At 39.6% G+C, this 24,816-nt stretch overlaps 1 protein-coding gene across 1 annotated transcript in view; it reads right to left on the reverse strand.

The window, feature by feature from the left end:
- CSMD3 (CUB and Sushi multiple domains 3) overlaps positions 1–24,816 on the reverse strand; it is an 853,424-nt gene that overhangs the window by 24,276 nt on the left and 804,332 nt on the right. Inside the window, exon 61 of the mRNA XM_075213978.1 lies at positions 24,284–24,457. Within this exon, the coding sequence (XP_075070079.1) occupies positions 24,284–24,457 (174 nt within the window). The remainder of the gene's footprint in view (positions 1–24,283; positions 24,458–24,816) is intronic.

Below are 24,816 nucleotides of genomic sequence, written 5' to 3' on the forward strand. Positions count from 1 at the left end.
TCCAGGAGGAGATGGCAGAGAGGCATGCGGATACCCTGGAGAAAAGGGAGGGAGAGAGATCAGGAGAAGAAAGGTAGAATTGGGTGTCATCAGCATAAAGGTGGTACTTGAGGCCAAAGGAGCTGATGAGTGCACCCAGAGAAGAGGTGTATAGTGAGAATAGTAAGGGTCCAAGGACAGAGCCCTGAGGGACCCCAACTGGAAGGGAGGAAGAGGGGGAGAGAGAATCAGAGGTGGAAACAGAGAAGGAAGGTCAGCAAGGTAAGAATTGAACCAGGAGAGGACGGTACCGGAGAGGCCAATGGACTGGAGGGTGTGAAGCAGAAGGGGGTGGTCAACGGTGTCAAAGGCCGCTGAGAGGTCGAGGAGAATCAGGAGGGAGTAGTGGCCCATGGCTTTAGCCGAGAGGAGATCATTCGTAACTTGAGCCAGGGCAGTTTCAGTGGAATGGAGGGGTCGGAAGCCTGATTGAAGAGGGTCAAGGAGGGAGTGTTCAGAGAGGTAGGTGGAGAGACGGTTGCAGACAAGTCTCTCGATAGCTCGATAGATATAATAGCTCTTTTATATGCTGCAGCTTACATGTTAGTCTTATCGTTCCTTTCTAGTAGTCAACTATGTTTAAGACACCACTGTATGAAGTCACTAAATGCTGCCAGTCTCACATTTAGGACTGGCAGCGAGTTCTAAAGTTTGGGTTTAAACCTGCAAATCCAGCAGTTAAAGCCATCCACTAAACATGAATTAACTATCATTGATTACAGGAATTATGTAGATTCTTATTGGCTGTGAGATCAGGTAAAATGCCATAGCAGCTGAAACTGGCCAAAAGAGTACTATAATGACTTTCCTTTTGATTTTAAATCTTTAATAGTCCTTTAAATACATTAAACAATTATATTTCACTTAATGAAAAACAGTAAAAATGCCTTGATTAAGTCACACAATGTAGCTGGCTGGTGTAAGACTGAAAAGTTGCTGTTTGCATGTGGATGTGAATGCAAACAATAGGCTAATACTGAAACCTCATGCTAAGATTAAAAATTATTTTAGACTTATTTTAAAAGACAGGATAGATTGGTCATGTGACTTCTGTTGTTAAATTTTGCTTTTATATAACGGTGTCCCGTAGAGACCATCCTAAAATTCAAAACAAGGCAGAAAGTATTTGTGACTATTTAATTCACTCTGCTTTCATGCTTTTGAATAATGTTAGTTAAGCATTACATAAATGCTGAAGTATTTAGCTGTCAAAAAGTTATAGAAATAAAAATGCAATGCAATCTGCCTGATAGAAAATACAATATAAAGTGTCAGTACCTCAGTCTCTATCACAAAGTCTCTGCAAAATCACAGTACCTGCATGGCTAAATAGCAGATATTGCAGGACAGTGCAAGACTAACAAGGTATAAATATAATTATTATTGGTTATTTATGTAGCGACCATGATATCACACAGCGCTGTACAGAGAATATCTAATAATTCCCATCAGTCTCTGCCCCATTGGAGCTTACAGTCTAAATTCCCTACCACACACACACCATAGGGTCCATTTGGTCAGAAGTCAATTAACCTACCAGTATGTTTTTTGAGCGTAAACACACATAAACAAAGAACTACTCTCTTCTATCATATCACCCAACGTTTTAATTCAGAAAACGAATGCAAAGATAAAATGCCGCCATTTCTTTCAATGCAAAGTCTTGCAGCTTTACATACAGTATGTGCTTGCAATGCAATACCTGATGTAGAATGTATTGAACATGCCGCTAGTCGAAGAAGTCATATTTGATAAGTGATTATTGTGGTATAAAGGCTGAAAGAGTTTGAAAGAAATAGTGAACCTCCATCTTTGCATTTTTATTTAATATAACCAGTAGGTGGCTCTGTTGCTGTCTATGAAGAAGCCTAAGGGCTAGATTTACTAAACTGCGGGTTTGAAAAAGTGGAGATGTTACCTATAGCAACCAATCAGATTCTAGCTGTTATTTTATTTAGCACATTCTACTAAATGACAGCTAGCATCTGATTGGTTGCTATAGGCAACATCTCCACTTTCTCAAACCCGCAGTTTAGTAAATATACCCCAAAGACTAGATAGACACTATCCACAGATTCTTTAAATGCCTAAATGCCTTGACAGCAAAACATACCAGCTAGCATTTTGCATAGCAATATTATTTTTTATCACTATTATTATTATTATTATTATTATTAATATTATTATTATTATTATTTATATAGCGCCAGCAAGTTTCGTAGTGCTTTACAACACAATAGAGACTGGGTATTACAGACAGAAAGAATGACCCTGCTCACAAGCTTACAATCTATAGGACAATAGTAGAAAGTGCATAGTGGGCTATATGATCCAGTGACACAGCAATGATGGTAAGGGGGTCAGTTGGTTGATTGAGGATAGAAAGAACACGTGCAAGTCTTATGTGAAATGTGTAGAGGGTGGTGATAGGGTAAGATAGCCTAGGGCGGTAAGAGGGTAATTGTGGAATTTGATAAGCTAGCCTGGAGAGGTTGATTTTCAAGGAACGTAGGTTTAAAGACTAGTGGAAAGTATAATAGTGCAAGGGAGAGAATTCCATAAACCGGAATGGGAGCAGGTAATGAGTGTGGATGAGAGTAGGGGTGTGCACCGGCCACTTTTAGTGTTTTAGGTTTTGGGTTCTGCTTAGCTTGAGGTTTTGGGTTCTGATTTGTTTTGCCAAAACACCTGACGAAAGGTTTTGGTTCTGATTTAGGGTTTTGGGTTCTGATTTATTTTTAAAAAAGCATAAAAAGTGCTAAAATCCAGTTTTTGGTTTTTTTTTCCACTCCTACGCTATTATTAACCTCAATAACATTCAATAACAATCATTTCCACTAATTTCCAGTCTATTCAGAACACCTCACACCTCACAATATTGTTTTTAGTCCAAAACATTGCACCGAGGTAGCTGGATGTCTAAGCTAAGCGGCACAAACACGTGGCCCATCGTAGGTGGCTGTGTAGGCTTGAATGGCCTTTTTCTGCTCCTCCATCCTCTGCAGCATATAGAGGGTGTAGTTCTAGCGCGTCAATACCTCTTGTTTTCGATGATGACAGGGCATTTTCATTATTTTTGGATTTGGCAGCAACAGTGAACGTATTTTAATATCTGATACGCAGCTATCTGGACTGCGTAGTGGAGTGGCCCCGGTACCCAATTTGGTACCGGGGCCACAATACCTCCTTCAACTAGTCTAAATTCCACTGCACAGATGGCGGACACCGGACGCACGTCTAACACCAACATAGCTGTGCCGGTGACATGGCCTGCAGGAATATCTCTGATGGAGATAGAACTAGGCCCCAAAGAGCACATAATGCCAAAAAAAGAGTTGCAAGATGGAATTGTCCTTGGGCCCTCCCACCCACCCTGATGTTGTTGAAATAGGACATGCGCACTTTAACAAACCAATCATTTCAGCTAAAGGGCCTATCAAACTGTGGCTGAAATGATTGGTTTGTTTGGACCCCCACAAAATGAGCTGGCAAAGAAAAAAAAAAGGTGCAAGATGGAATTGTCCTTGGGACCTCCCACCCACCCTTATGTTGTTGAAATAGGACATGCACACTTTAACAAACCAATCATTTCAGCGACAGGGCCTACCAAACTAATGTGGCTGAAATGATTGGTTTGTTTGGGCCCCCACACAAAAAAAGCTATTCATCTCTCCCTGTACAAACTTAACTGGCTCTACTGAGGCAAGATGTCGTCCTCATCCTCATCCTCTGATTCCTGGCCCCCTTCAGTGTGTACTTCCTCATCCTCACACATTATCAATTCGTCCCCGCTGCACTCCACAACCACAGGTCCCTCTGTAGTATCTGGAGGCCAGTGCTGTACTTGATTGAGGAATTGATAATTCATTTTTATGAACATCATTTTTTCTATGTTTTGCGGAAGCAACCTCCTTCGCCGTTTACTGACCAGGTTCCCCGCTGCACTAAAAACTCTTTATGAGTACACACTGGAGGGGGGACAACTCAGGTAAAATAGAGCCAGTTTGTACAGGGGCTTCCAAACTGGCTTTTTTTCCTGTCAGTAAGAATATGGACTGTCTGACATGTCTACTTGGATGGTGTCAGCAAAGTAATGCTTTGACTTTTAAATAGCAGTACCTAGTATTTTTTGGTACAGCAGCAACAGTGAACGTAGTTTGACTTTTAAATAGCAGTACCTAGTATTGTTTGGTACAGCAGCAACAGTGAACGTAGTTTGACTTTTAAATAGCAGTACCTAGTATTTTTTAATATTTTTTTTTTTCAATTATTTTTGGATAATTTTTTTATAATTTTTTTTCATTTTTTTTAGAACTTTTGGATAATTTGGATATAACAATGCCCTTAGCAGAACAGAGCACAGGAGACACAGGCAGCACCACTGGACTCAGCAGAACAGAGCACTGGACAAAGCACAAAGCAACACTAAACTGAAAAGCAGGACAGGAGCTCCCTAACTACAACCTCCCTCACGAGTGATCGCAGCCAGAATGAAGATGGCGGCCGCGAGCGGTGAATTTATGACATCCGAGTCTCGCGAGATCCGACGCGAGACTTGGATGTCATAGCCTCGGTTTGGCTTCATTTGCTGCCCGGAAGTTCCCGAACAGTGCTCGGATCCCGTCAGATCCGCACTGTTCGGGTGGGCTCGGATTACCGAAATCCGAGCCCGCTCATCTCTAGATGAGAGACGCAGATCTTGTAAAGAACGGAGGTGTTGAGTTGGGGGGCAATATATTGCCATTAAAACTACTTTTCAACAATATTAAAAACTACATTAATGATAACACAATGATAATACCTTTGTATAAAATAATATGAAACATAGAATTCAGTACACTCATTAAACATATATAGCAGATTTTTGCTAGATATATTTTATGCTTTCTTTTGTTTGACTCAACAGTTATAGTCATCATGTGGAATAATGGAGTTTTTCATTCCCATTTGTTAATTCTTTTACTCCTTATTAATAGATTTCTGAAACTGAGTTTTTAAATGTGTTAAAAATCCCCTTAGGGGAAAAAAAAGTGGTTAATGCTGCCAACCACTTTAAAGAATTCTTTTGATGAAAAAAAGTAAAACTATAATCTCGCCTTAATGTAACATTTTCAAAATAAGGGTTATAAAGGCAGAGGTGCTTGTCAAGTTGCCATCATGCAATTGAACACTTGAAACATCTTTCTCCAGATACAAGACACCAGAATAAATTACCCTCCCCCTTCGCTGACAGTAACTAGGAAACCAGAGACAATGCTGGCGTTTATGCCCTTCACATGGATGAACACGACAAAAAAAAAAAAATCTCAACTGTAAAAAAAAAAATGTGGAAATTTGTCTTAACAAATTTAATTTGTAGCTTTTTTTTGTAGATTTTAATTAGCAACTGTGTGAAATAATTTTGTTTGTAATAAGTAAATGAAAATAGTTTAGAATATATGCACATTTATCATTAAATATGTTTACTGATCTAGCACCTTGTTGAGGCAAGCCATCTTCTTGATATACTGTATATGTGCTAGGAGCATAAATTCTCACGAATGAACCAGTGCTGTCACTATGAAAATCTTGCACATGCTCACTTAGAATTGCCACTATTTCCGCAGCGCTGTACAGAGAACTCACTCACATCAGACCCTGCCCCATTGGAGCTAACAGTCTAAATTCCCTAACATACACATATACTAGGGTCAATTTGTTAGCAGCCAATTAACCTACCAGTATGTTTTTGGAGTGTGGGAGGAAACTGGAGCACCCGGAGGAAACCCATGCAAACACGGGGAGAACATACAAACTCCTTACAGATAAGGCCATGGCTGGGAATTGAACTCATGACCCCAGTGCTGTAAGGCAGAAGTGCTAACCACTTAGGTAAGTATCTGATGAACAGGAGACGGGAACCCCTGTTAGTGGTAAGGAGTGGGGTTTCATTCTATAATTTAAAATCAAGGTTGAATTAGTCTTTAATTAATTACATGAAAGACACTGCACAGACTGAATATAGAGAAGGGCAGCATGTGATTGGACGTGAGCCAAACACATGACACATCCAATCATGTATTGCCTTTTTCACTTTGGAACACACTATGTTTGCCCAGTATCTTCAAGATAGTTGCATTATGTACTGCAATCATATTGCATATGTGAGGGGTACTCACACCTTTGATATGAAAGTTCAGTGCAACATTTTTTAAAATCTTGCTCTCCATTAGTAATTCCAAATTATATAGTCCTCTATGAATAATTGGAAAAGAAAAAAAAAAAATATGTTTGATACAATGTCTTAACCATTTCTGGAGTGATTGTTTCAGACAATTAGTATGCAGAGCAACAAAAAAAACATTTAGCTGTATTCAGAAAACAGCAGGAGCTATTTCTAAGTTTGTTTATATGTTTAAAAAATCTATTTACATGGAGATTATAAGTGAATATTAGAATAGCTGCTACTATTCAGCTCAGGTCTTAGAAACCATTTCTTTCTCAAAAGTAAATCACATAATTCCCTCAAACTGAAATAAAAGATCACAGACCAGCTGAGAGAAAGACTTAACAGGAAAGTAAGGCTTTGGTTGGCTGACCAAGGGGGTAAATGTATCAAGCTGAGAGTTTTCCTGTGGGTTTGAAAAGTGGAGATGTTGCCTATAGCAACCAATCAGATACTAGCTGTCATTTTGTAGAATGTACTAAATAAATGATAGCTAGAATCTGATTGGCTTTTCAAACCCGCCGGAAAACTCTCAGCTTGATACATTTACCCCCAAGTCTTACAATGTAATGACAATCACAAGTCTAGTTTGGACTACACATATGGGATGTGTTAGTACTGTCTACCCAGAGCTGTGTGTGTTGTAAATCTACAGTATTATATGTTATAAATGTTTCAGCTTTGTATTATTTTTCCCTCCAGCAGAAACCACGTTTTAAGATTAAAAAGAGCTTACTCGATGCTAAGCTCTGCTTGTCTGCAGACACCTGTTTTACTAAGGTCCAGGATGGCACAGCTAGTCCCATATTGCAAATATACTTTTGATAAATCTCTTTAAACCAACAAAATTGTTTTGTGATCATGAGTCAGCTTAAACTGAAGGGCAACAACAAAGATGCTCTATAGAAGACATATTCTTTAATCAGGACGAGACTTAACACAGAGTCATTCCCATATAAATTACCTAGGGTTGACACTTAGGTTTTTACTCAATAATATTCTGCTCTGATGCCTTTTAATAATACATAGTAAATTGGTCTAGAAATGCCAACCAGTATATAAGTTGTTCGATATATAACCTTTATTTTTCATAGAGGTGTGTTGGATACGACAATCTTCCCTACTCTACTTTTAGAATGTAAGCCCCCACGGGCAGGGTCCTCTCAACCTGTTGTCCCACGTCTGTCTCCTGTCCCGCGTACGTCCCGTCACGTCTTTTGCTGCACTCTGTGTGAGTCCCCCTAGCATTACTCACACTCATCTGTGCCGCTGACGTGTATCACCTCATCTATTTGTTACTTACTTCTGTATCAGGCGCTACTGAATCTGTGGCACCTCATAAATAATAATAAATATCATCATCATTTATTTATATAGCGCCACTAATTCCGCAGCGCTGTACAGAGAACTCATTCACATCAGTCCCTGCCCCATTGGAGCAATAAATAAATACTCTATTCTGTTAGGGGAATTTTGCTCCTTCCATTATATAACTTTTTTTATGGCTACCTCTCACATCATGAAACTCTCCCTATCACATGCAACCCTGTTCTCACTAACATAATTAGGCAAGTGAAGAGGTCACTGCCTCACATATGGGCCAGAACACTCATCTCCTGCTGCTACAATGTGATTGGCTAATAAATTGGATACACACAAGATGAGAACACTCATCCCCTGCTGCTGAAATGTGGATTTTTTTTTAATATTTATTGTCATAACTATTTATTTTTTTCTAACTTATTTTTGGATTTATTTTTATTTTCATGTTTCATCCTACCCATTTTTCATTTTTTATTTACATGAGTGTTTTACGCAAAATCCACACCCTTGGATTACACATCATTTATATATTCCATGTTACATTTTATGTTGTTTTTATATTTATTGTTATTATTTCATCCATTGTATAGACCATTAAGGTAGTCTAACCTACACATCTTATAGCACTCCACTCCTGTTAAATCAATTATAGGTATAATTTATGGTTTCTAATATCTGTACTTATCCTCACTATCATGTTCCTGGATATAGATACTGTGCTAGAACCTGGCTCCAGACAGCAGCTGATGAATACAGGCTCTGTAGCCTCTGAACAGGCCATGACTCCTGTCCGTTGGTAGATAAGGGCACTGTGCTAGTTCCTGACACTGGGCTGTTGGTGTTTACAGGCTCTGTGCTAGTTTCTGACACTGGGCTGTTGGTTATTACAAGCTCTGTGCTAGTTTCTGACTCTGGGCTGTTGGTGATTACAGGCTCTGTGATAGTTCCTGACACTGGTCTGTTGGTGATTACAGGCTCTGTACTAGTTCCCGACTCTGGGCTGTTGGTGATTACAGGCTCTGTGCTAGTTCCTGACTCTGGGATGTGGGTGATTACAGTCTCTGTGCTAGTTCCTGACTCTGGGATGTGGGTGATTACAGGCTCTGTGCTAGTTCCTGACTCTGGGCTGTGGGTGATTACAGGCACTGTGCTAGTTCCTGACTCTGGGATGTTGGTGATTACAGCCTCTGTGCTAGTTCCTTACTCTGGGCTGTTGGTGATTACAGCCTCTGTGCTAGTTCCTGACTCTGGGCTGTTGATTACAGGCTCTATGCTAGTTCCTGACTCTGGGCTGTTGATGATTACAGGCTCTGTGCTAGTTCTTGACTCTGGGCTGTTGGTGGTTACAGGCTCTGTGTTAGTTCCTAACTCTGGGTTGTTGATGATTACAGGCTCTGTTCTAGTTCCTGACTCTGGGCTGTTGTGATTACAGGCTCTGTGTTAGTTCCTAACTCTGGGTTGTTGATGATTACAAGCTCTGTGCTAGTTCCTGGCTGTAGTTAGTTGGTGGATACTGGCACTGTGCATTTATGTTACATTGTAATTTACATTTGTTTGTAGATTTGTGAATGTTATTAATCATATCTTTTATGCAAAACGTTTTGCATTTAGGTCTCATGGGGGTAAATGTACCATACCCCGGTTTTCTCAACTCGCGGGAGATCAGCGTCTTTGCAGCTTAAATTTATACCGGCGCTGCCTTGTAAAGGGAAACTTCCCTTTACAAGGCAGCGTCGCTTTAAATTTAAGCTGCAAAGACGCCAATCTCCCGCGAGTTGAGAAAACCGGGGTATTATACGTTTACCCCCTGGTGACAACTGCATATTCTTCTTTTTTCTTGTATCCTTTTAATTGATTCTACATCAAAGATTGAGTGGGCTAAGTGTAAACAAAAGGTTAATAAAGTTACAGTTAATAAAAGTAATTTGCAAAATGGTTTGCTGAAAATGCAAACTAATGTTATCCCAATTAGGTGCAGTATAGTGAGTTACTATAGCAAATAATTTGAAAAAAGTATATTCTTGTTTACAGTTTTATTTGTAATTTTCTACCATAAAAGTTAACTTACAACAACAATTTTAACTAGCATTGCCATTTTGGGTCTTGTGTTTTTTTTATCAATTCAGGCTATATATATATCAGTCTTATAAAAATGAGTGCACTTCGGCATTAATCAAACCCACGGACAACGTTTCAATTTTTAAGCCATTAAAACGGCTTTAAAATTGTGCAATGAAAATTACATACAAAAGTAGTAAAAAAAAAAAAAATTACATTTAGCGGAATCCCATATTTTTAGTTGATTGAATTGCTTTTCATTTCATTGTTTGAAGAAATATATTATTACAGTTTGTGCTGTCCTCTTCATTGTGTGTGAATGTTCCCTAAATTAGCCACTGTGCACGCCAAACACTTATGTTCTTTTATTTAACTAACCCATCTCCATAATATTTTACCTGGGGCAAATAAATTGTTGGACAAGAGGAAAAGAGAATACAATTAACAAGGGTTCAAAAAGAAGGGACTGAAATCACTCTAGTCTGTCTAAGTGATTAATAAAACTTAAGTTTTATTGATGTAGTGAGCAAAATATTTAATTTCTACCAGGACATTTAAATGGTGAAATATTAAAAGCATAGATATAACATATAAAGTGAAATGTCACATTTGTACAAAAACATGTGTGAATGTAAAAAGATGTACCCTTCCGTGGGAGTTGATAATTAATAAAGGTGACCACCCACAAACAGTGCACCTCATTTCTATAGTTATTCCTGTATCAAGGATCAAACATTGAGGTATCTGTAGGTCTCAGCTATTGCTTACTTGATACATTCGCGCAACTGATATTATTCTCTGAAGACAAAGGTAGAGAAATCACAGATGGGGCCTATGGGACAAATATGAATGATGATGCTAAATAAATATATATATATATATATATATATATATATATATATATATATATATATATATATATTTAGCATTATATATATATATATATATATATATATATATATATATATATTGTAGACGTCTTGTGTGTCACACTGATAAATCGCCACATTGCTAGGAAAATTCCTGCTGAGATTAGGTGTGTTTGAACTATACACTCTGTGATCTGTTTCACTTGCAATATGCTCATTCATCCATTTATGTGTCTGTCCCATTGCCCTGTCATTATATGGGCACGGCTTGATGTTTTGGCCAGTGTTGAGACAGTGATGCTAATGTGATTACCACACAGGAACAAATTATTTGCATACCATTTATTTGGCTATTTGTCCGCTGTGGATTGCTTCCATTAATCTAATAACTGTGCAATGTGTTATATAAAATCCTTAATTGTTTTGCACCTTGATTATTGTACACCACTGTCCCATTATTATGATAGAAATATTATGATCGGAGCTCAGATTACCCTCCCTGCTGCCTAGATCTCTGTTTTACTAGGATTTAAATAGAAAATGCCCGGACTAGAGAATCACTTTGTGATCTATACTTATGACTACCGATCGAAGTGAATAGCTCTTGTAATCTTCGGTGCTGCTAATACTAGAAATCGCTACTGAAAAGGTTGGCTATTCAGAGCAGAGAGAATGCAGCCGTCACACTGATATCAATGCAAACTGTCTGGACTAGAGGATCACTTACTGATCCGTCAACATGGATACCAATAGAAGTGAAAACTTCTTTTGATCTAAACTGCTATTAATAATGAAAATTGCTATTGAGGAGGTTTGCTAAACAGAGCGAAGAGAATGCAGCCGGCACACGGGTCATCACCACTGCTAAGGCTCCAACTTCTGGGTATGGACGTCAGTGTTACGTCGTTCCCTGACGTACGTTTCACCTGGGCTTCTTCAGAGGGGACAAGATGTAAGCAAAATGAACATTTTCTGCCCACTGACCATTGCTGCCCTAAACATTTACCTTTCTGACCTTCATGATAACTACAGCCCTGGTTATAATACATTATATACACATACACAAATATAATGCACATAAAATACCTTATTTTGACACACAGGTGATACATGTGTATTGATCAGCGGTCATGTCAGTATTGAGACAAAAGCAGAAGCAGATTACTGGTTCGTTTGGAATATGGGTGTGATAACATGTGACTATTCCATGATGACAGGGGGTCAAAAATGAAAATCTGATTTGCAGAATTCTAAGTATTAATGCCTCTGACCTGCCCACTTCACTAGGATGTGGGCAGGATGCTGGAGGATCTCCTGCTCTCCAGGAAATCCAGGTGAACAACCGGAAATTCAGGAGTCTCCCAGACAATCCTGTGAATAGGCAAGTATGCTTAAAGTCTGGGGCAATGTAGGGATTTTTAACCTCACAAATGAAACTTATACCTTGCAAGTCCCCGGAGGGCTGCCCATTAACTATCTGCCTTCCCCCAACATTCCCACTCGAGGCAGAAACATGTCCCTGGGTGGGACAATGGGACGCAGCCTTATATTAGAGACTTTCCCACTGAAATCGAGACAGAGGAGAGGTATGGAACCAGTAATTACACCACCTAAGAGGTGGGAAAAATCAGCACTTTTCCATAGTTTCAACTAAGTTTGCTGCTGCAAGATGGCATAAGGCAAAATGTGTAGAAATATCTACACATAATACAAGGTAGTTTTGTAAAAAAGTAATCTAAAACATAATTTGAAATCAATGCAGCACCACATGATCCTTAGGTTGTCAGCATTGATGTCTGTGCATGCACACCAAAAATGCATAGTACTTTATATAGGATTTTGCATTTTGTTGACTTGCATTCCATTAAACCTGTAGAGGTGAAAGAGGGGAGGGTTGTGGCGGGAAGCGTAGGTCGAGTACACTAAGGGCATGTTCACTATCAGAAGTGTTGGAGGGATAGTGCAACAATACACAAAGATGATGATGACTATCAACAGCACTATCTAGCCCATTGATAGGCTTCAGAGGACGCATGGGCGGCCGTCTAACCTTCCAAAGGGCCGAACATTACCTTTAATCTCAGAAATAAGTTAAAACAGTATTTTAGTATCTGTAATAACGTATCAGCAGACATTTTGTACAAGTTAAAACAAATAAATCTGAAGGCTCAGAGGACCACATGCAGCCCTAGGATTGTCTTGTACCCTTCACTGAGAGCCTGTTCTGATCTGCTGATTATGCAATGACCTCTCCAGTAATCATTAGTAATCATTAGCATTGTGGCTATATTATTATGTTATGCCAAATCATTAGGACTACTGCAGGATAAAGATTGATATTTTAAACGGGAAAACAACAAAGGTTTGTAAGTAATTTAATTTGCATTTGTGTTTGTATTCCCTTACATTTTATCAACAAACAATTGTACGTTCACATTTATTAATAATTATCAAGACATTCTCTCTTGTTTACATGACACTTCATTATATAATTTTATTTTATAGGGTAACTTGACATATACTACTAACACTGTAAAGCAAGATCTTTACGCTACCGTGGGGTGAAAGATTACACATGTTTACACCTGACGCACATCTGAAGTACGCATGACATGAATGTTTCTGTTTTGAGCTGGATACATCTTGAAATGAGTTCGACTCAGCATCAAGATATACACCGATCAGCTCAGGTTAACAGAACCTACAAGTGAAGTGAATAACACTGATTATCTCGTTACAATGGCACCTGTCAAGGGGTGGGATATATTAGGCAGCATTGAACAGTCAGTTCTTGAAGTTGATGTGTTGGAAGCATGAAAAATGGCCACGTCTAAGGATCTGAATAACTTTGACAAGGGCCAATTTGTGATGGCTAGACGACTGGGTCAGAACATCTCCATAACGGCAGGTCTTGTGTGGTGTTCTCAGTATGCAGTGGTCTAAGAAAGGGTAACCAGTGATAAGGACACAGAGTCATTGGCGTCCAAGGGTCATTGTTGCGTGTGGGGAACAAAAGCTAGCCTGTCTGGTCCAATCCCACAGAAGAGCTACTGTAGCACAATTGCTGAAAAGGTTAATGCTGGCAATGATAGAAAGGTGACAGAACACACAGTGCATCGTAGCTTGCTGCGTATGGGGCTGAGTAGCTGCAGACCAGTCAGAGTGCCCATGCTGACCCTTGTCCACCTTCAAAAGCTCCTACAAAAAGGACTTGAGCGCCAAAACTGGACCGTGGAGCAGTGGAAGAAGGTGGTCTGGTCTAATTAATAAAGTTTTCTTTTACATCATGTGGACAGCCGGATGCGTGTGCGCCGTTTATCTGGGGAAGAGATGGTACCAGGATACACTATGGGAAGAAGGAAAGCCAGCAGAGGTAGATGCTCTGGGCAATGTTTTACTGGGAAACTTATGACCCTTGGTTTCATGTGGATGTTAATTTGACACGCATCTACCTAAACAGTTTTGCCGACCAAGTACACCCCTTCATGGCAGCGGTATTCCCTGACGACAGTGGTCTCTTTCAGCAGCATCATGCACCCTGCCACACTGCAAAAATTGTTCAGGAATAGTTTGAGGAACATGAGAACAAGATGTTCAAAGTGTTGACTCGTCCTCTGAATTCCCCAGATCTCAATCTGATCGAGGATCTGTAGGAAGTACTGGAAAACAAAGTCTTAGCCATGGAGTCCCCACCTCGCAACTTACAGGACTTAAAGGATCTGCTGCTAACATCCTGGTGCCAGATACCACAGGACACCATCAGAGGACTAAGCCTTGATGGATCAGAGTTGTTTTGGACACACGGAGAGGCCCTACACAATATTAGGCAGGTGGTTTTAACTTTGTGGCTGATTGGTGTACATGTTAATATGTTTTTTTTTATGTGTGCCTTTTTCTGCATGCATTATGAGTCCCTATAATTTAGCCCCATAATATTGCTCAATTAACAGAAGGAGGTGTGGATATATAGATGCTCTGAATAAGTGGTTCTCCTTCTCTTTAGAAATGTTTAATATCCTTTAATCAGCTGTTTAGCATGGAGCGGATATCACAACTACTGGGCATAAATATGATGCTTCACTATAATAAAATTGATCATTGCAAATAAATTATCGGTCTCGGTTAAGGTCACAGTGCAGGCGATTAACTTTTTACATCAAAATTTATTTTCCTCTCCTTTCTCTCCCTCTGTAATTTGAAGTTCTTAATTAATGCAGTTATTCTAAGGCTTTATATACTGTGGTCATTAGTGTAAAACTCTGCTGCAAAGGGAACATCTGTTTTACAATTATTAACAGTAAATCTTTAAAAGTTCATCCATTGGCTCAATGTTTGTCTTGTTTACCATACATACATTCATCATTTGGGGCATTTCACAAGTATAATTAGAAACACCACACTGGAAGATGCAGAAAAGGTGCCCTGAATGTTATCTTCCTGCTGAGACTGGAGCCCAATCAGAGGTATAAGTATCTGCAGAAATCTGCATGTATGAACATATGTCACATTTTGCTGTATGCTTAGGCCCGATTAGTCCAAATTAACAGATTGTACATATTAACATATTATTTTTTACATTTATTTTTAATTATTAACAATGCAAGGTAGAATATATACAATATTGTCTATGTCAAAATGCTATTACGAATAAGTCAAATAGGTTACCTGAACCTCAAAACAGCAAATATTAGGGGAGCAGATTCCTACCTCTAAGCATTTCATTACATTAAAGTTAACATTATATGCATTATTTAACAAACATTATTTAACTTTCTAATAGCAGCATTTGATATGGATGTTTAAAGTGAAGAGACACACTTAGCTGATCCACATTATTTAATGTCATTGTTTGCTGGATCTACCTGGCCAGCGAAGATGTCATGTGAGCGGATGTGATGATCCCTTTGGCAAGGTATCATCATCATCAGCAGTTATTTATATAACGCCACTAATTCTGCAGCGCTGTACAGAGAACTCACTTACATCAGTCCCTGCCCCATTGAAGCTTACATTCTAAATTCCCTAACATACACACACACAGACACCGGGAGAAACTAGGGTCAATTTAAAAGCAGACAATTAACCTACTAGTATATATTTGGAGTGTAGGAGGAAACTGAAGCAACCCCACGCACACACGGGGAGAACAAAAAAACTCCACCAAGGTCGGGAATTGAACTCCTGACTCCAGTGCTGAGAGGCAGAAGTGCTAACCACTAAGCGGTTAAATAACGTATTTAAATGGTATCCATCCATTTTAAAAAACCTTGCACACTTCTTTAATAGCCATTTGAGTTCTAGGGACCTGCAATGATCTGAATGATATTTATTTGGCTGCCATAAACACCTACAAATAGCAAAAAAAAAATTTGAAAAAGTTCAGTAATCTGGATTTTAACCACTGGCCAGCAGCCTGCCACCTTTCTGTAATACTGTTTGGTGCTTTTTTTTATAATTGTGCGAATAGGTCCAGGTTTGGATTTGATGTGACCAGTAAGGAGACTTGATTTCCCCTTCAGCATATTTGCACTGAAAAATATTAATAATGCATATAGAGAGCTCTTTTTGACATGTGAGCCTATTTGTGCTACAAATCACTGATAACAGGATAAACAGAGCTATACAACTGCTAATTTAGAAAACATACAGTTGGAGCACATAATGTTTCCGTATGGCAGGACCAGGTGACCACTGGACTGTGTGGATTCACCAAATAGCGCAGTATAGCGCACCAGTATAAAGTAACACTTGGCAGTTGCATCACAAATATAGGTGAACACCCAATGCTCACGCCATATACTCAATCATAATATTTGTCTGAAACAAAAGCAGTCCTTCATTATACCTACATAATAAGCACATGTACATAGTTAAAAAAAGTTTTGCAGTCACATACATATGGCTGAAATAGCATTTTGCATGTTAATAGTGATAGCTATTGGTGCTGGCATATTTAGAGTCATGGGGCTAGATTTACTAAGCTGCGGGTTTGAAAAAGTGGGGATGTTGCCTATAGCAACCAATCAGATTCTAGCTTTCATTTATTTAGTACCTTCTACAAAATGACAGCTAGACTTGCTATAGGCAACATCCCCACTTTTTCAAACCTGCAGCTTAGTAAATCTAGCCCATGGTGATGCACTGTAGAAGTTTGATTTCTACAGGAATTCCCCTAGTACATAGAAAGACATTCCCAGTTGAGGGCCCGCTCTATTTAAGCATGGGTTGATAGTTATTGTTCAGAGGACACTTCTGAAACTTTAAATGTCCATAAGTTGTTTAGCTGACAACAAAAATAGGGGTAAGCAAATTAGCAACCTGTTGCTGCAAATACAGGTTATCTTGAGCTATTTTACTCTAATAACACAAAGAAAACATCTTAGCAAATGATTCTGGAGATCATCCTTTTTCTTCTACAGCTTCAACAAACTTCCCTTCTCTCTATTTAATGTGCAGTTCATAAAGAAGTATTTCACCAAGGGAGATATGAAAACAAAGGTGTTGTTTGGATTCTATGACAACAGTGCTCTCTCCTCCATATCTGATAGTGTCTGCCTGCAGTCTATCTGTGTGTAACTATACTGCTACTCTGATTCCTCTTAACTTGCTGTTTAAGGTATGGTTCTTTAATTTCCTCAGGGTCATTATAGATCTTGCTGAGAAGGATTATTAGAGGACGAGCAACATTTATCACTTTTATTCCAGCTAATAGGGAATTTACTGAAAGAAAATTAAGAAAGATCCTGAAGGATTTACATCAAGTGAGGTAGCTGTAGAAAGCCTAGTGGTTTAAGGTCATTGGCAAAGGTGTTAGTCTAGAAATCAAGTCAGAATATAGGATAGACATTCTGGAATTTGAGTTGCAAGCCAACAAGAGTTTTTAACAGGATAAAATTAAATTAAAGCACTACAACATGATCTCCTTCTGCAGTCACCACCAATTCATACTTCCTGAAATTCCAGCAGAACCAACCTGTGCAACGGGCCTATATTACTATTATTATTATTATCATTTATTTGTTAGGCGCCACAAGGTTTCCGCAGCGCCGCACATAGTACAAACAGTAGACTATACAGGGTATAACAGTACAGAACAATAAACAAAAAGTACCAATATTTCAGAAACTCCAGGCAGGCAGATGCAATAGACACAGAGCAGAAGAACGGGTAAGGAGACAGGAGGGAAGAGGGCCCTGCTCATTCGAGCTTACATCCTAAGGGAGGGTTGACAGACCTGGCACAAGAGGAGCGGTTGAGGCAATGGGAGAGAGAGGAGAATGAGCGGAGGAAATAGGGGTTAAGTGGACGGGTGGTAGGCTTTGAGAAAGAGGTGAGTTTTGAGTGCACGTTTGAAGGAGCACAGAGTGGGAGAGAGGCGGATGGAGCGAGGGAGGTCATTCCAGTGAAGGGGGGCTGCACGGGAAAAGTCCTGGATTCTGGAATGGGAAGAGGTGATCAGAGTGGAGGAGAGGCGACGGTCATTGGCCGAGCGCAGGGAGCGGGCGGGAGTGTGAATGGAGAGGAGGTTGGAGATATAAGGGGCAGTAGAGTGGGAGAGAGCCTTGTAAGTGGTGGTGAGGAGTTTGAAAAGAATTCTGTAGGGGAAGGGGAGCCAGTGAAGGGCAAGGCAGAGAGGGGAGGCAGAGGAGGAGCGGTGTGAGAGGTAGATGAGTCTTGCGGCCGCGTTGAGTATAGAGCGGAGGGGGGAGAGATGAGAGTGGGGGAGGCCGGTGAGGAGGAGGTTGCAGTAATCCAGGCGGGAGATGATGAGTGCGTGTATGATAGTTTTGGTGGCCTCCTGAGAGAGAAAGGGACGGATGCGGGCGATGTTGCGTAGTTGGAAGCGACAGGCTTGGGCAAGGGAATGAATGTGGGGGGCAAAAGAGAGAGAGGATTCAAGGGTGACACCCAAGCAGCGGAGTTGGGTGACAGAGGAGATGGTAGTGTTGTTAACGACAATGGAGAGATCATGGTGGGATGGGTGGTTGGGAGGAGGAAAGACAATGAGTTCAGTTTTGGAAATGTTGATTTTGAGAAAGCGCTCCGACATCCAGGAGGAGATGGCGGAGAGGCAGTCAGATACCTGAGCGAGGAGGGTGGGGGAAAGATCAGGTGAAGAGATGTAGAGTTGAATGTCGTCAGCATAAAGGTGATACTGAAGGCCAAAGGAGGAGATGAGAGCACCAAGGGAGGAAGTATAGAGGGAAAAGAGTAGAGGGCCAAGAACGGAGCCCTGCGGGACTCCTACTGCGAGAGGGTAGGGGAGGAGGAAGAACCAGACGTGGATACATAGAAGGAGCGGTTAGCAAGGTAAGAGGTGAACCAGGCGTGGACAGAACCAGAGAGGCCGAGAGAGAGAAGAGTTTGCAGCAGGAGGGGGTGGTCCACGGTGTCGAAGGCTGCGGAGAGGTCAAGGAGGATTAGTAGGGAAAAGTGACCCTTGGATTTGGCCGATAGGAGATCATTAGTAACCTTGGCCAGGGCCGTTTCGGTAGAGTGGAGGGTGCGGTAGCCGGATTGGAGAGGGTCAAGGAGGGAATTGTCCGAGAGGTGCCTGGTTAGGCGGCTACAGACAATCCGCTCAAGTAATTTAGAGGCATAGGGGAGAAGAGAGATAGGGCGATAATTGGCAAGAGATGTGGGGTCGAGATTGGGTTTCTTAGGGATAGGAGAGATGAGAGCGTGTTTAAATGAGAAGGGTACTACCCCAGAGGAGAGTGATAGGTTGAAAAGGTGTGCGAGGTAGGAGCAGGCAGTGGGAGAAAGAGAGCGAAGGAGGTGAGAGGGGATGGGATCGAGAGGGCAGGTAGAGGGTGAAGAGGACTGAATGAGAGAGTGAACTTCTTCACCTGTTGTAGGGCAGAAGGAGCACCAGAGTTGGGTGTTAATGAGAGGTGAAGCAAAGAGGGAGGTGGGAGAAGGGGAAGAGCAGATATTCAGTCTGATGGCCCCAATTTTGGAAGAGAAAAAGGTGGCAAAGTCAGAAGCGGAGAGGTAAGATGGTATATATATATATATATATATATATATATATATATATATATATATATATGAATACCATCTTAATTTATCAATTAGAACTCACAAGACAGCAATGTCGAAAAAAGTGACTGTCCTGGTTTCTCCTCAATATTTGACTTCCGCTTGGCTTTGTTAGCACAGCAATAGTTGGTGCATCCGCTATTGAATTAAATGAGCATTTTCTGCAATAAGTCAATGCGTGCTCAATATCTTTTCTTTTTAAATGTAATCAGCTTCTTCTCATTAATGTAAACACCACACAGCAAAGAAAAAATATTTTTAGGTGATAATTTATGTATTGATGACCAATGAATATGGGACAATGTTAATAGTATAAATTAATGAGAAGAAGTTGAGTACAGAGAAAAAAAAAAGATACTGAGCATGTGCAGACTCTGCAGAGGAATAACTAGGAAGAGGTAAGCTGTCTCTTCACTGTTTCTCTCTTGGCCTTTACATCCTCTACTGTAGGTTATGTCATACAGAGATAGTGTTAACTATTCAAGAGAAGAATCTCCTATTGGTGGGAAAGTTTTACTTTTTAATGCTTAATAAATTGAGCATCTTTTTCACCCCAATATAGCTCTATGGGGACAGCGATACACAGCGCAAGCTGGCTATCCACTGGAGATAGACAAGCTATCGCAGGCATTTAGCCATTGATAAATAAAGATATATATAAAGAAAAGTCTAAGCTCGAAAAAGGGTGAGATAGGGCTTTTCTCCATTTGATAAATGGCCCCCTAAGACATGATTAAAGCAGCTAATAATTGGCAGCAACTTGTGAGGCTGATGGATGCTGCCATTGGCAAGTTTCTCAGCAGGTACAGAGAATCTGGGTTAGCATCTATTTCCCGCACCAGAGCGACCAAGAAGATATGCCAATTCTTACACAAGTGGATGTCGAGATAAAACAAGGAGTGTTGCAGAAACAGAATGATATTTGTACACCTCTCATCATTTCTAAGTTGCTTTAGCAAAAACATGTTCAAAGCCTGTAAAAGTGAATCATAAAATGATGTGTGTTTTAGAATCAAGCTATCCAACTCAGATATTGCATTTTTATGATGTGCTACTATTTGAATGTTATGGCTGCAAAACACTCTGAGCAAATTATTTGCTACTGGATACAAAATAACAAATGACAATTCCATTGTTATCGATTTTTACATTTTTCTTGTTGATACAAATTGCAAAATTGTTATTGTTTTGCTGCATATAACAACAGTACATATGTTCCATTAATTCAAAAGTCACCAGGTTACATTGGCTAAATGGCACATTTTCTGTAATTTGAACAGGGTAAGACAAAATAATTTCTCTCTTTCTAACCTTGGGACATTACTGGTTGCTTGTTATTGGATTTTAAAGAAAATATATAATATGTGGGGTCAACACTTATTATTTCTAGAACTATGCATGTTGGCACTTCTAGTGCCATATATGTGGATTGTAAACAATATCCCCACCTGGAAATAATAAGTGTTGCTCCATCATTATTATTATTATTTTTTAGTTATATGGTGCCACAAGATATCCACAGTGCTGTACAAAATACAGATTAACAGTACAGACAGTATACCAGGGTGTCACAGTACAGGGTAAAACAATTATAACCAAGACTTCTATCTCCGAGTAAAATAGGTACAGTGGTGTAGGCGAGGAAGAAATGGTATTGAGACAGAAGGGACAAATGCCCTGCTCGTAGGAGCTTACATTCTAAGGGACGGGGAGACAGACAGCAGGCACAAGGGGAGTCAGTAGAGGGGATCGAGCGCATGAGGATAGAGGGAGTGAGAGAAAAGGAGAGCAAGGAAGATGAAGATTAAGTGGATGGATGGTAGGCCTTGAGGAACAAATGGGTTTGAGAGCCCGCTTGAAGGAGCCAAGATTAGGGGACAGACGAAGGGAGGGTGGCAGGTTGTTTCAGTGGAAGGAGGCAGCACGGGAGAAGTCTTGAATTCTGGCATGGGATGAGGTGATCAGTGTGGAGGAAAGGCATCTGTCATTGGGCGATCACAGGGAATGGGCGGGAGTGTGGATGGAGAGGAGGTTAGAGATATAAGTAAATCATAAATAAATTCTCAATGATAAATAAATTCTCATTGATCCTTGTTATAAATCAGACTGTATTGCCCCTGTTATAAAATAATACATTAATATTGCCCCAGTTATAAAATAATACATTTGTATTGTACCTCGTTATAAAATAAATAATATTGTCTCCATAATAAAATAATACATTTATATTGACTGTTTATTAGAATAATAAATGAATACTGTCAGCTTAATAAAATTGTATTGCCCCCATAATTAATGACCCCTAAATAAATAACTACCTTATCCTTTCTGCTCTGACTGGTCAGTTAGCTCAAACCATGCGTTGTCTTGCCAGCCAGAACTCTGTCTAAAGAAGTCAGTCTTTTTTCTGCCAGTTTGGCCAAAACCATGTGGGGTTCGATCTATACCACATGCAGTTTGCTGTATACCGCATATAGTTTGGAACTTTGCAAACCACCACACATCGCACAACTTTGGGTTTTCAGTTTCCAAACTGCAGGTTAGTTAAACCAGTGATTTGGCTCTGAAAATCGCATGCCATATGTGGTGGTTTACAAACCACGCAGAACGCCGCTGCCTAGTAAATCTCCATTTTGTGCTTCCATATTACATGCGGGGTGGATAACAGAAGTTTGAGGCAAATACGTTTTGGAAACAGAAAAATCATTTTGGTGTTAAAATGATGCTATTACACAGCTGTTGGTGATTTTCTGCAAATCTAAATATATTATAACATCACATTTTTAACACAGTGTTAATTAAGAGTATATCTTATTTTCCAATAATTAAAATATACAGCTGGTAAGTGTTCTTGTGAGATGAACGTCACAATTAAGTGCATGTCTCAAGGTGTGATTGTGCCAGAATTTATTGTAGCATGATCCGGAAAGCCCTTTAGGATGTGTGGGTCACCTAATTGTACAGATGTGTGATACATGCACAACACGATTTTTAAATTTTACTACTTATTTTCTCCTTTTCAGAACTGAATGCAAATGCAGAAGAAATTTGCTAAATATTATGGTAGGTAGGGAATCTGAAATCACTAAAAATCATTTTTGCTGAGAAGAAAGGAAAATGAATTACCATACACAAAATTACGTAAAACTTGGCTAAATCATCATAAATGCACCAGTAATTAAACAAATAATATCAACAAATCTACTGCATCAATATTTACTTTTAACCATAGCCAAATAAAATTAAAGCTTTGCTTGGTTAATTGTCAATTCAGTTTTTGGTACAGAGAAATACATTGTAGAAAACTCAGTTGTAGAAATCCTTATATAAACTAGTCCCTCAATACACCCTAGAAGGTAATGGCTTGGAAGACAAATTCAGGATAAATACTGTTGGGATGTTATAGGATTCCTTGGAAAAGCGAGAGGAGGCACTTTAGCTGTAAAGATTTCTCCTTGGAACTAATGATGTGCGACTAGGGTAGACAATACAAAGGCATTGCAATCTACAACTGTGGCTCTCTATGGAAACATTAATGGAGTGCATAATTACAATATTCCCTGGCAACACTTCAGAGATTACTATTTCCCAATACTGCATCATTTTGCACTTGAAGGACCCGATAGTGATTGATAAGATGATATGTCACAAGTCAGCATGGGAGTAATCCAGGAAACTGATGAATCTCAGCTATTGCAGGGTGATCAGATATTATGTAAAGGATAATTTTATGAAATAGCTCCAATACACCTTTTAGCAATGCTTTTGTGTGGCTTTTTGATAAAAATTAAATATGATAATTTATTACAGATTTAACATTATGTTTTTATTACTTTCTTCTCATCTTACAAATACATGTAATGGATCTTTAATTTATAAACCAATTTTCCAGAAAGTTCAGAAAACCATAAAAAAAATCGTATTACTACAATGCTTTCCTACACACAGGCATGACTACAAACTGTGTCCTTCCACAGCCACTGAGAGAAACACTGCAGGTTTTAATGTGTTAGGAAAATGTAGGGAAAGACAGGGGTGAATATCAAATTCGATTTAGTATATTATTTAGGCACGGTGCTCCAAATTACAGAGGTAACTGTTCTCTGGATAGCCATACATTTCAAGCAGTTTGGATAACAGATTCAGTATCTGTACTTATTGATAGTACATCAAGAATCATCTCAAAGTTAGTGGAATGGGAGAGGGTTTCTGTTTTGTTCATTTTGTCTTATATTGTTTTCCCTATGGCTCATTCATCTAAGGGAAATTCTCTATTAACATGATGCAAAGAGTAATGCAGTGCTGATATTCAAGACAACCAATCATATATCGGCTTTTACCAGCATGGTGTTGCAAAACTAATGAAAGGTAATGTCTGATTAGCTGCTATCAGTTACAGCACACATGTTCTACCAGCTCCATTTTATTAAACTTGCTTTCATCCTGTATTTTGAATATCTGCACCAAAAATATAACACATTAAAGCCTGTTGTACCGTATGCATATGCACTGACATTAGACCGCAGTTCAATGTACTGCATCTATCATGGGGATTTATATGGCTTTAGCATTAAGGTAATTTAATGGCTATCAAAAATCAGCACTGCTCGAAGGTCTTCTGAAATTAGATGAGATTTTCATGGCGCTTTGGTGTGTTCAGACTTTTTGTTTGAAGATCATTTACCCAAATGCATATGATATTAAAAGAAAAAGAAAGATGTTCCCATATCCACAGAATATAACTCACGTAAACATTGTGGAACTTCTCCACTCCAGGTTCCGTTGCCAACACAGGTCAAGACTGCGGGGAAGGATAGTTCGTAACCGGGAAAACAGGCATAACTGATACTAAAACCCCAATCGAAGTTTGTTCCCTCCAACCTCCCATTAGACACCTGAGGTGGATAAGGGCAGGTAACAGCTGTAAGAAAAAGAGAGGAAAAAAAATCTTCTATATCACATATTGATTTTTTTTCAAATACAATAAAGTGGCCTGGAACTCCGACATATAAATTTCTAATTGACCAGGACATCATCAACTACCTGTACCTGAGCCAACTGGCACACACATGCACAGCCTTGATTAATTTACTTTGTATCTGGGAACTTCGTCACACTTTCATTGTATGAAAAAGAGCGAAGGGCAGATTTGGCAAGTAGTGTGAAAAGAAAGATGGCCCCTGCCAGGGAAGAATTGGAAAGGTCATTCTAAAAGTTGCTTTTTGTTTTCAACATCCAGGAAATTAGACAATCCATATCTGATGTTTTAAATTCATCACT

The sequence above is a fragment of the Mixophyes fleayi genome, chromosome 5 (genome assembly GCF_038048845.1).
Source record: "Mixophyes fleayi isolate aMixFle1 chromosome 5, aMixFle1.hap1, whole genome shotgun sequence".
Lineage (NCBI taxonomy): Eukaryota > Metazoa > Chordata > Amphibia > Anura > Limnodynastidae > Mixophyes > Mixophyes fleayi.